The sequence below is a fragment of the Stigmatopora argus genome, chromosome 4 (assembly GCF_051989625.1).
Source record: "Stigmatopora argus isolate UIUO_Sarg chromosome 4, RoL_Sarg_1.0, whole genome shotgun sequence".
NCBI classification, from domain to species: Eukaryota; Metazoa; Chordata; class Actinopteri; order Syngnathiformes; family Syngnathidae; genus Stigmatopora; species Stigmatopora argus.
Window position 1 is genome coordinate 6,414,165 of NC_135390.1, and position 12,109 is coordinate 6,426,273.

The 12,109-nt window shown below is 39.6% G+C and overlaps 2 protein-coding genes across 16 annotated transcripts in view; both read right to left on the reverse strand.

Moving 5' to 3' along the window:
* snap91a (synaptosome associated protein 91a) overlaps positions 1-2,184 on the reverse strand; it is a 38,092-nt gene extending 35,908 nt beyond the window's left edge. For all 15 annotated transcript variants that reach the window (XM_077598294.1, XM_077598299.1, XM_077598303.1 and 12 more), the window contains exons 1-2: positions 2,116-2,184; positions 1,752-2,014 (exon numbers count right to left, since the gene is read on the reverse strand). In XM_077598294.1, coding sequence (XP_077454420.1) covers positions 1,752-1,881 — 130 coding nt within the window. In that variant the 5' untranslated portion in view covers positions 1,882-2,014; positions 2,116-2,184. The remainder of the gene's footprint in view (positions 1-1,751; positions 2,015-2,115) is intronic.
* A 1,596-nt stretch (positions 2,185-3,780) lies between these two features.
* Positions 3,781-12,109, reverse strand: part of dop1a (DOP1 leucine zipper like protein A) — a 31,258-nt gene continuing 22,929 nt past the window's right edge. Inside the window, exons 29-38 of the mRNA XM_077598558.1 lie at positions 11,855-11,934; positions 10,694-10,803; positions 10,258-10,407; positions 9,949-10,010; positions 9,212-9,364; positions 8,983-9,119; positions 8,823-8,878; positions 7,032-7,196; positions 5,713-5,842; positions 3,781-4,374 (exon numbers count right to left, since the gene is read on the reverse strand). Of these exons, the coding sequence (XP_077454684.1) occupies positions 4,066-4,374; positions 5,713-5,842; positions 7,032-7,196; positions 8,823-8,878; positions 8,983-9,119; positions 9,212-9,364; positions 9,949-10,010; positions 10,258-10,407; positions 10,694-10,803; positions 11,855-11,934 (1,352 nt within the window). The 3' untranslated portion in view covers positions 3,781-4,065. The remainder of the gene's footprint in view (positions 4,375-5,712; positions 5,843-7,031; positions 7,197-8,822; positions 8,879-8,982; positions 9,120-9,211; positions 9,365-9,948; positions 10,011-10,257; positions 10,408-10,693; positions 10,804-11,854; positions 11,935-12,109) is intronic.

Here is a 12,109-nt window from a genome sequence, read left to right on the forward strand (position 1 = left end):
CCAATCAGCCTACCATGCATGTATATGGAATGTGGGAGGAAACCGGAGTACCTGGAGAAGGTCCCCCACTGTGAGGCCAACGCGCTAACCACTCAAGCCGCTGGACCGCCCAATTTGCAGTAGTCTTTTTATGAAATGTTTTTGTTAATGTACGTCATTTGATGAATGCAGCGGCGGTCCGTGCATTTTCTAGTGACGCCTTCAATCCAACCCTCAAAAACTATTTTATGGGTATAAAACCTCTACTGCATCTACAGCTGCATCACATAAAAAATAATCAATAATAAACTCATACAATTAAAATATTATTTAGGAATATTGCCATATTTTACTCACCAAAAATCCTTTTTAACTGTACACAATATCCATCCTCCTTTCTTTCTTCCTTCTTTTCTATCGCCATCGAAGCTAATGCTGAAAGTCGAGCCTGTCCTGTTGTATTTCTGGCATACGTTTTTATTCGATTTAGTGCTGAAAATGTTCGTTGCCGGTTGTGACAGATTTGCTTGCTTTGGAGTTGTCCGACCTTCCTTAATGATGTCCAGCTTTTTTCTCTTGAAATGTCCGTCTTGAAAATGGCTTTAAATCAACACAACAATATATTTGCTTGTGCAGCTCGCTCCAGATACAGTTTGGTAGCTTTGGCCCGCCTACTCTATCACCAGCCAATCAAAGTTAGTGAAAGCGATGACGTATACCTACGCCAGCGAGAAGGCAATGACGTATCCCTACGCTTGCGACAAGGCATTGTGGTGTTGGCAACTCGAAATCTGATTGGTTAAAGCAACAGTCTTATCGACGCTTGTTTAATGCAGCAGAGCCCGCAGAAATGATTGTGAAGGGCTTGGGGCAGATTTCTGACCCTGGCAACAAATAATACCTGAAATGTGATTGGTTAAATGCTTCATTTTGAAAACACACATCTGGAAGCAGTGCAACCAGGGGGGAAAGCAATGAAAGGAAGCTAACAGACAATTTGGAATTATTTAATAAGTATTGATGGACAAAATATAATATATGATTCAGATATTTCTTAGGCCAGCAGAAGGCCTTGAAGGCCCGCCACTGGATGAATGTCATTGTATATAGATGTCACTATATGTGACATTTAAAATGATGGCATAAATGTTCCATAAATCTGCATCATGATGACTGGTGTGTTTCCTTATGTTGTACATTGTACAGTTGTGTAAATGTATTATGGGAAAGCACTTAATTTATCAAAGGTGGCGCTAGAATATGCTCAAGCAGACTGGTATAAGTGGTGCTGGTTAGCATTTCCACTTCACATATGAGCAGTTCTGGCTTTTTCTCCAACTATTGCATAATCCCACATTAAAAAAACCTGAATATTAAATTCCTCGATGATTACTGGCTTTAGTGGGAATAGTTTAAATCCACCAGCACCTTTTTGGAGCAACACCAACGAGAGACCATCCCTCAATTTTCAACTATAGTGACATCCTGTTAAACAATTCCAATGATTCAACTGCAACCACACCAGCTTTGGGCACCATACCATGAGCTGCACTGAAAAAAAATATGTTGGCTATAGTACTATCATACCATACCGGCTTTTCTGTTATCATGGCCTAACCTTCAAGCGAAAGACATCTCCAACTTAAAATGCTGTACAATAGAACCACGTGATTATGACACAAGGCATTCTGCATGGGGGAAGCTAATACTGTGGCTTTGGTGCAAAGCCTAAATACACATTGCAGGTGATGGACAGACATTAATGTACTCACATTCCAGGTGTTTTTTCTTTGGGGGCGTTTGTTCATGCGTGGTGGATTTACACACAGCTCGGGACACCTCCGATCCAGTCAAACCATACTGGGCCGCAGCGATGCGGTCCGTTAGCGTCTGACCCGACATCTTCTCCTTTCAGTAGTGGAGTGAAGTCCACCCTCAGCGTTAGAGTGGTCCTACCTCTCCCTCCTCCACTAAAAAAGATGAATAGGAGCTCCTCCAGTAATCCCAGGTGTCACCCTCGAAGCCACACACAATTCTATTACATAACAATGGTGGAAGTCAGAGATCAGTAGGTGCGTCTTTGGAAAAATTATAAAGCCAATATTTCGAGTGTGAATACCGAAATGAAAAGATCACCTTCTGTCGTAAATGTTCAGCCCGTGAGACAGAATGCTCCTCTCGAAGGATGCTCTTGAACACCCCACCCCCCTCCCACCCCCGCTCCTATTCCCCTCAATCTTCCAACCCCGGCCTCCTGCTTAATCCTCCTCCCAGCAGTTCTTATTTGATCGGAGGAACATCAGGTCCAGGATGACAGCATCCCCATCCAGAGCAACGCTTTTTCTGTTCCTCCTTCTCCACTATTCCCCCGGACGTGTGCTGCGACCCCTCCCCGCTAAAAAGGGGGGAAGCACGCTTCAAAACAGTGGGAAGGAGACGGCGTCTTCTTTTCGTATTGGTTTCCACCTCGGGTTTTCTTATTTATTTATTTATCATTTGCGGCCGCGCCCCGCCCTTTCGCCGAGTCACGTGACAGTGTCGTGCCAATGCCAACACTGCCGCTGCCCGTTCCTCTCATCGCGAGAACTGCGACTGACGAGCAGGACCACAGGGGCGTCAAGGGTTAATGAAGCTACATGACAAGCGGGCTTGATGCTGGTCATATGAAGGTCACAGGAGACATTTCAGGACCCCTGGCAGCCTCCCACCCCCATCTCCATGTAGCATTTATCCCTGTCCATGGTGCTGATGTCGTAAAAGAAGCCATGCTCGTCCGTTGCCTGTGGCTGGTGGTTTTGCGGCAACTTACATTGAAGCTGTGTACTTCAGTAATTTAATGACATATTTTATATTTTTTACAAGAACTGTTTCTTACATGATCACAGATCAGATTACATATATAGCTGTTCCCCCTCCAAATACAAACTAATCACAGTTACTCTCATATTGTTTTAAAGTCATTTTGGATTATGATGGTAGTTTTAGAATATATTGTACACTTTCGACCATAATACTTAATATACCTTTGGTTCTCATCAAGTGTTACTTCAGTGTGGAAATGCATGTTTACTTCTATAATAAGTGCACTTTCTAACACAACTCACCATTTTTTACCCCCACAGGCATTTGTCAGTCACTACTACTGTCTTGTATGTATATTTCATTTGTTTTCCATTTTGTAAGGTGACCTTGAGAGTAAGAGATGCCCACTGTATAATGCATGACCATAGCACACATACACAGGGTGAAATCAGGAATTTTAGAAGTGCATATTGGCAGACATGAGCAAGTGACAGCATTGCAAGACAGCAATTTTCAGCAAGTAAACACTCATTTTAGTAACCACGGTGAATTCAGGATGAAGGTCACAGTATCCCATCTTTCAGGTTGGAGCGGCAAATGAAGAATCTCAATAGTACATTTTAAGAATGGATTTGTAGAGGAAGACACTGTTTGAAGGACATAATTTCAAACAAATGAAAATTCCTTCATAATTTCTTAAATGGCATGATTCCTCCATCACTGTTTTATTGGATTGTTTAAAAAGTTCACTACATATACATTGCCGAATATACTAAATTTGCAAACCCTTTGTGAACAAAAAGTGCTGCAAGGGTATGCTATAGGTTCAACTAGAATATTTCCTTTGTAAGGCGTATTCACAAATAGAGAATTTATGTTTTAGTTGAAGTACAAATAAGGTGTAAACCTGCTAACTGTGGATTTGAGTAACATTTCACTTGCAGTCTGGAAGCCAGCCAAGCATCACTAATGTGCAAGTCAAAGGACAGCAACATAAGGTGTGAGACCCTTTCTGTAAGAAGTCTTTATTTAGTCTCACCAATATGGAATGACACAACATCTTTCCTTGTCCTAGTCCTAGGACTAACATGGAATATTAAAACTTAGCCATCAGGGCTTCTCTTTGTACAAATAATTAAAATGAAACAACTTTTGAAATGTAAAATAAATATAAATACCAAAAAATTTACAAATTATTTTCTCTCAGTTGTATTCCCTTGTTGCTGCTATACAATGTGATGCTTTTCACAAGTGCTAATCAGAATGTGTGAATCCCCTGTGCCCTCATGTCTTTATTAGCCCTTCTAAAAAGTCTTTCTCTACCATTTCCTCGATGTTTTGTCGAGCTCGGCTCCAAAACACCTTCTGGCTTTCCAGTTTGTGGCCATCCTTTTGGCCAGGAAGGGAGCCAACGACATGGTTGTAGGCGTAAGCAGGGCCTGAGCGGCTGCTGGCTTTACTGGTAAACACCTGACTGAGCAGGTTGAAGAAAGGAAGTAGCTGTTCCATGCTCCGGATTACATAAAGGGTTAGCATCAGGTGGCCCGGCTCCCAGGAAAGGACCCGAGTCAAGCAATCATCTTCTTGATTTTTCTGTCAGAATCAGTTACATCGGTTTTCGTAACAAACACAGTATATGGCTTTCATTTTTTGGGGAGTTAAGGTAATATGATACAATAGAAATGTATTTCTGCTTCACTTAAACTTTGGATATTTACAGTGGTACCTCGACCTACGATCAGCTCTACCTACGAGATGCTCAAGATACGATGAAAATTTCAATCGAATAATTCGCCCTAGATACGATCAAAATTTCGAGATGCGACCAAGCCAGGTGGCCATGGCACTGTCTTGCCGCATCTCTTTCGTGTGTAAGATATATCTACGAGCACAGGGCGGAGCTTTGCATCCGCATCCCCCCGTTTTTTTTCCAACATACTACATTTACATACAAAGTAAACAACAATGAATCGGCAGAGTTTTGCAAAGAAAAGGCAACAGTTGACAATCAAAATTAAGCGTGAAATAATAGAAAAATATGAGAGTGGTGTCACCGAGCTTGCTCGGCAATACGAGAGGAATACATCAACCATATCCACCCGCCTTAAGCAGAAGGACGCAATTAAGGAGAAGAGGCCTTCCAAAGGACTAACTATAATTTCCCACCGGCGCAGTGACATTCATGACGAGATGGAGAGCCTTCTTTTATTGTGGATAAAAGATAGTTCCAATTCGAAACCAGCCGTGGAATTTATCAAGACATTTGCCTCAATTATCACCCAGGAAAGTTACAACGAAGTGGCAAGAGTTTTTGGATTTTATAGAAGAGAGGCACCCTGACAAGCTGGCAAGTGATCGTGCGTTATCGTATTGTGATGACATTTGTGCGCGTCATTTTTGAAATATTTTGAAGGGAAGGCAAAAACAAGCAACTCTTGATGCGTTCGTTTTGAAGACTCCGACTGAACGTGCAGGTGGAGTCAACCCGTTACAAAGGTAAAAAAAAGATTAAAACAAAATTAGAATTCAGTTTTGTGTAAAGTTACATTAAATGTATGTTTGAGTGTGTCTGTCCATTACGAGTGCGTTATTGTGGAAAGATACCCCCCTTCCCTCTCTTTCTGTCACAATTTAGTACTATTAAACCACTCGCTATTTATTACTTTGTCAATATATGGCGAATTAGAACAAATAAAAATGTTTTTCCAATCCAATATCCTGTGTTTGGTGTTTTTTCAGAGGGTTGGAACGAATTAATTTGTTTGTAGTTGATTTCAATGGGAAACGTTCGCTCGAGTTACGAGAAGCTCGACATACGAACTCAGTCCCGGAACGGATTAAGATCGTATGTAGAGGTACCACTGTACTGGGAAACAAAGAAACTCCCTTTGGTCGTTTGCATACAAGTTTTTGTAAAAATGGATGTAGTACCTTAGCTCGTTTCCGCAGCAGTTTAGCTAGTCGAACCACATATGGTTTAAACTCCCGCTGATGTGTTCCTTGTCGTCTCACCTCCATTCCAGAATCATCTGATGCTTCAGGGATAAAGGCCCAACGGTACCTGGGAAAAATAAAGGCAGCAACATACTGAAACTATAATAGTAGAAGCAGTCTGTTTTCTTAAGTGACAAAAACACTTGCTGATTTAGTGGTTTAAGTAAATACTGAACTTTCAAAAAGTCACCTTTATCCTATGAAGATCAGATTGTATTCTTATTCTTTTATTTTATTGAATATTTTAACGCAACGGTCCCCAACCTTTTTCTTTCCACGGACCAGTAAAGCTCCTCCTATTTTCTCGCGGACCAGGGTGGAAGTCACAATGTTTAAAGATAAAAGCATGGGGGGCACGGACAGCGGCTGGAGACCTAAGCGAGGAATGCAACATGACGGCAATAGAAACAAGTCCCACCCACAATAGCATTTATTAATTATTATTAAACGTACGTTTATTATTATTAAACGTAATGGCCTGACCAACACAATGAATAGGTTTCTGTGCGGCGACTCGGACCTGGAGGATGTGGGAGATTTTTCCTGTCTCTTTTCTCTTTTGTGTACTTGATTTTCTTTAGTGTTAATATATCCTTGTGTTCTATCATTATCATTTGCCGCATTGCAGCTGAAGTTATCGTTTGCGAGACTCAAAATGCACTTTGTGTTTAAAAAAGAGAGAGAAAAGAGCAGTCTTTTTAGAAAGTAGGCATGAGATTTAAAACATTAAGTTTGATTTGTCTGACGGAGTGGCACCCGGTGGCTCGCACACCAGTACCAGTCAGCGGGACCAGTGGTTGGGGACCAATGTTTTAAAGCATTGGTTATCGAAAATCATTAACTTGGGACATATTTTTTCTTATGGTTGCGCTATCATGTATAAATATGACAACATGAAGAAAAAAATTGATTATCTTGTCATTTGAGCTACTCTTTCGAGCTGAACATCAATAGTTTGTCTTCATTAGTTACTTTCCCATCCCAGCTGACTTCTAGAAGAAGGCGGTGCTTTAGCTATCATACAGGATTCATAAAACTGTGATTAGATTTCGATATGGTTGATAAAAGGAAAGAACTCCCTAGATGCCTTAACTACCTGCTTGAAACACCTACTTTTGGATCCCAACCACCAGTTGAGAGTCATTGCTGAAAAGGACACCAAGGCAATCCCAAAAGTGGAGGCAATTTGTGATTGTTTTCCCCAAATCCTTAAGTCGGTAAAACCCATTATCGAAAAAGACTGGCAAAGTACTGACATTTGGAACTGAGGCAAGCTTTCGGGTGGCAGGGACAAGGCCAAGTCCAGGAGCTTGCAAGCTGACAGATACAGGTTGAGCCAGCGTTGGCTGTTGTAGGATGTTGAAAACCCATTTCCTCCAGAATACGTGGTTTCTAATCCAGCCACAGATGGACCAGATGTCCTGAGGATGGTCAGAAAGTGTTAGTCATCAGGTGTTATGACATCTCAGTGAAATCTCAGTTCAAACACTGATGTGTTTGAACTGAGGATTCAGGACAGTTTTTTAGGACAGAATAAATATAAAACATTGCATTTGCACTGGCCATCAAGACCAGCCAGATAAAATGGCAAGCTGATTCTGTGGATGAAGCAGTTTTATTGAAGCGGGACTAGATTTATTTTTCGAATATTTGTCATTGTTTTTATGCATGAGAATGGTCAACAAGGCACTGCAAAATCAGTTGCAAGCGAATTCGCTCTGCAAAGGGTAGGTTTTGGAATTGGTCGCGGTGTGACACCAAACCTTATTAAGAAAGTACCCACACTTTGTTATTTATCCATGTCCACTAATAATAGGAGCTCTAAGAATTTTCAGCAGTGAGAAAACCTCTCCGTAAGTTGTCACCTGGTTCTGAATTTTTTCTGCATTAAGCATATAGTTTAAAAAACATAAAACATGATGTAAATCTACACAACTGCTTTTTCTGTGGTTTAGAACAATATTTTTGCCACGTGACCAGTTCATGTCTTTTCACATGTTTCCATGACCTCTAACACCCTGAAGCTGTTCGTTGTCCAACTGGCCGAGAGACACTTTACTCAGGGTTGCTAGACGGCAAAAATCCGTGTGCGGTCTTTTGGTCGCCGTCTTTGGGTCGCCGGTCTTTTGGTCGCCGGTCTTTTGGGTCCGGCGACCAAAAGACCGGCGACAAAACAAGGTAAAACAACACGGTCTACGCATCAATAAAAGCCAACAATGGCCCTGAGCAGTTTCACTGAGCGGACGTGTTAGTGTATAAGAGTTTGTCTGTACATGAGTTGTCCCCTTAGGAAGGGACGTCAGTCAGGGTCTTAACAAGTTCTCCAACAAAACACAATAAAAGTACGGGAAATTTGGAGCTTTTCTTTAGTCTAATAATTAATAGGGCATTAAGTATGACTAAATAGTAATTCGCAGTTTGTATTTAGGGAATTTGAGCAACAATTTTAAATGGTAATTATCAATAACCCTCCGGGCGACCAAACGACCGAGTACCCAAAAATCGGCCTCCTTGCCTGATCCTTGTTCATTTTTTCCTGTCTCTATCTCATCTGCGTCGCCTCTGGACACAGGCAAGACCACGATGACATCTAGCCTTGATGTACCTTGTGTGTGAAAGCTTTATTAGAGAAGAAAAAGCTATTTGTAACCCGGAATTGCTCACGAAAGCTTGCCTCCTAATTGAAACACACCACTTTGTGCACAACAGAACCCCACTGAAGCAGGTGTGTCAAATAAGTGAATAAGCAAAAAGTTTACATTTAAATATTGAATATTCTGATTGGTGCTAAAAGCTGGATATTAATGAGATATAAACTTTTGCAGAAACCCAAAAGGACCAACTATATAGCTTGAAAATGATATCCTGGGCACCACTAATGCAGATTGTTATGCAAATCTGATAAAATGGCATCCAAGCATTAAAAAAAAGAAAAAAAAAAAAAAAAGAAAATCAGAATTTTAGCTTTGTGAAGTCTCTCAAAAAGAATTAATTCAGCCTTTAGAGTACATACATTGACCGACAGTGACAAGTAGCAACAAAAGTACCGTGATATGTCCTCATCTGCTGTCAGCTCTTGCTCCATCAACAAAAACACCTGAACCTAAAAGGAAAGGTGTTTGGGTCATGAAAACGACCGGAGACAAAGATATTGATCAAAAATGTTTGGGAGATTTACAATCTTTTGGGATAGTTTTGAGAGCTCACCAGTTCAGTGATCATTGTGGGCCATAATGAAGTAAGGTGTTGAGGTGACATGCGCAACAACAGCACCCTGAAGAACAGGAACACCTGAGCATGGAGGATGGGCACCTGAGGCAGACGTAGGCTCTCCACTAGACGCTCTAAGTGACCACAGAAAGATATGCATACTAACAAAATAAAAAAATAACAGGCTGGCACAATTAATAGTTGCCTTACTAGAAATCTTCTTTACCTTGTATGTCCGGGAGGTATTTTTGGTACTGGTCCACTTCGCTGCTGTAGATGGTAAAGGCCAAGCGTTTGAGTAACATGGCCCTCTGTTCCAGCTCAGCATCTCTGTTTGTGAACAGACTGAGGGAGCTGCTCTGTGCGACAGCCACACGGGCTGGGAAGGATGTAGATGGATACATGTCAATGTATACAATTTTTATTATAACCACAATTCTGAAATAACGTTTTAATTCACTTAACCAACACAAAAATGCCTTGCTGATTCATGTTTTTACTCTGTTAAGAATTTGTAAGAAACATACAACAAGCACATTTATTTTTGTAAATAAAGCTATGCTAAAAGCAAAAGTGGATACATACGAGCTGACATTTTACAAAGAGTGACTCTGAGACATAACCTAATGTACAAAACCAATCAGAACCTTGTGTATGGTATTTATATGGTATATATATATATATATATATATATATATATATATATATATATATATATATATATATATATATATATTTTTTTTTTTTTTTTCCAGCAACACGCTTATTTATTTAAATATTTGTTCATGTATTTATTATATTTATTAACTTACTTATTACCTATCTATTCTCACCCTCTTGCTACTGTCACAACGAAATTTCCCGAATACGGGATGAATAAAGTTATCCAATTTAGGTAAAGGTTAAGTTTGTCACAGATGTGTTTTTGAAGTGTATACTGGCACATAATAAAAGAAAGCATACTCATAAGGTCTCTGAATGTGGTCTTGTCATGTGTCATCAAATGGTCAATAATTGCCCTCCAACTGAAAAACACACAGATACAAATGTTCACAAATATAAAATACACAAACAATTCAGAATCACGCCACTTCACTAGAGTCTGTTGCAATTCTACTTAAGTGATAGATTTCCGGGAAAAAAAGAACAGAAAAGAGCACATTAATTATTGCATAATTACATAAAGAAAGTTAACACTTTTTAATTGATGTTTGTGATGATGAATAGTCAGAATCTAAACACGATGGACCAAAAAAGAAATGCTTTACTCACTGGCTGACACAGGATGAGTCCATCTGAAAGAAGGTATGATCCATGAAGAGGTCAAAGGCCTCCTTCTTCCACGCCCGGCGTGTGTACTGGTAACCACTTAGACTGCTCAACAGCTGGATGCATGCCCGGTAGCTTGGAGCATTATGAGCACTGACAAGGGTATCCCGAATAAACACTTAAATTCATTGGAAATGGTCACATTATCAACAGCTTTTCCATTTCATCTGTTCAATGTCTTATTCAGTAAAACATAGATTATTCATTATGTGCAAAACCCTCATACGTATATCTGGAATGCACTGTATAGTATTCTTCCATTATAGGTTATTTTTACTCATTAAATGAAACTAGTGCTTAATGTAGTATGTAAAAACATCGAACAGACAAGTATCCTCCATTCAAATATTAATGCACACACCAACATACTTAAACTCACCTGTGGTTGCGCAAGTAAGGAACTACGTAATGCATTATATTAACCAGCAATGGTATGACACGCTCCTTTTCATCACTGTAGAACACCATGTCCAGCAAGTGAGCCAGGACCTGCAAAATTACCAATGCATTTCTATCAGTCTAAGACTGCACAATTTCATCAGCCTAGTTGTATTGTGAACTCTGCAGAACCGAGCCAGTCTTCCTAAGTATGATTTGATCTACACATTCAGCTGATTTAAATCACGTTCTAAAAAGGTAACATTGCAGTGGCAGCCGCCAGTGTTACAAATTGCACTGCAGCATTATCTTGACACAGTGGAGTACAGAGAATGAGTTCATTTATGCATAAACAGTAGCAGAAAAAAAACCTGTGATAAGAAACTGAACTTGCTCCATTTGCTCTCTTCTATTGCTGGATGGATGATTTGTCAGACTCACTTCAGAGCACCTAACAGGTTAGACTTATAGCTGTCTTAGCAATTACTGATGTGTCCCACGTTTCTTGTGCCAACAGGGGAGGACTCTTGCTTCTTAGAATAAATGGGTAATATAAATTGAGTGAAAGCTATTTATCAGCTCAGAGTATTTCAGTAGTTTAGTTAATCTAAATCTAACTGACTTTTATAAGCGCAAAGGTATTGTATTAAAACAGTCTACTTACGTTATGCTATTGATGGACTGATTGTAAACAAACCTTTATTCAGTTTGTGGTCATGTCCAGAACGAGACTGCTACATTTCTCCCACAATTAATGTGCAATTATAGATTTACCTATATTTAAGCACAGTGTTTATGTGCAAAAAAATTGCCTTAAAATAATATTCAATATAATGTTTAAGGAAAACAAATCTTTTCATTAGGATTTTTATATTTTAATGGTGGTCTACAATAAGTTATTTTTTAAGGGTAACTTGTATAAGTTTTGAAAACCACTCGCGCAAACATGTTACAAAATATTAAATGATGCTGGATAGATATTACTCGTACACAAACAAGATCAAATTAAATGAGGGGAACATATTGCTGGTGAACAGTAAATATACAAAATATCAATGATAAAACTAAAACCTTTCGCCATTAGCTATGAACTAACAGCCTAAAAATCAACAGTTGTGTAGGTGGAGGGTGGAGCAGAATCGCGTACACACAGATGTTTTACCTCTGCCAGCAGTGTGAGAGCATGAACACTGTAGACAGATGGGGTGAAACTGGAGGCCTCCATAACTGTTAGCATTAAATCTACAAAAAAATAAAACAAAGCACACACACATAAAGTACGATAGTGCTAACAAACGTATTTAGTCCAAAACTAATTAATCCCAATCTTTATATAAGTACTGGTAAGTCAGTGTTTTTTTTCAATGAATCAATTTAAATGAATCTAAATATATGTTTCAATTTCCATTCCTTTATT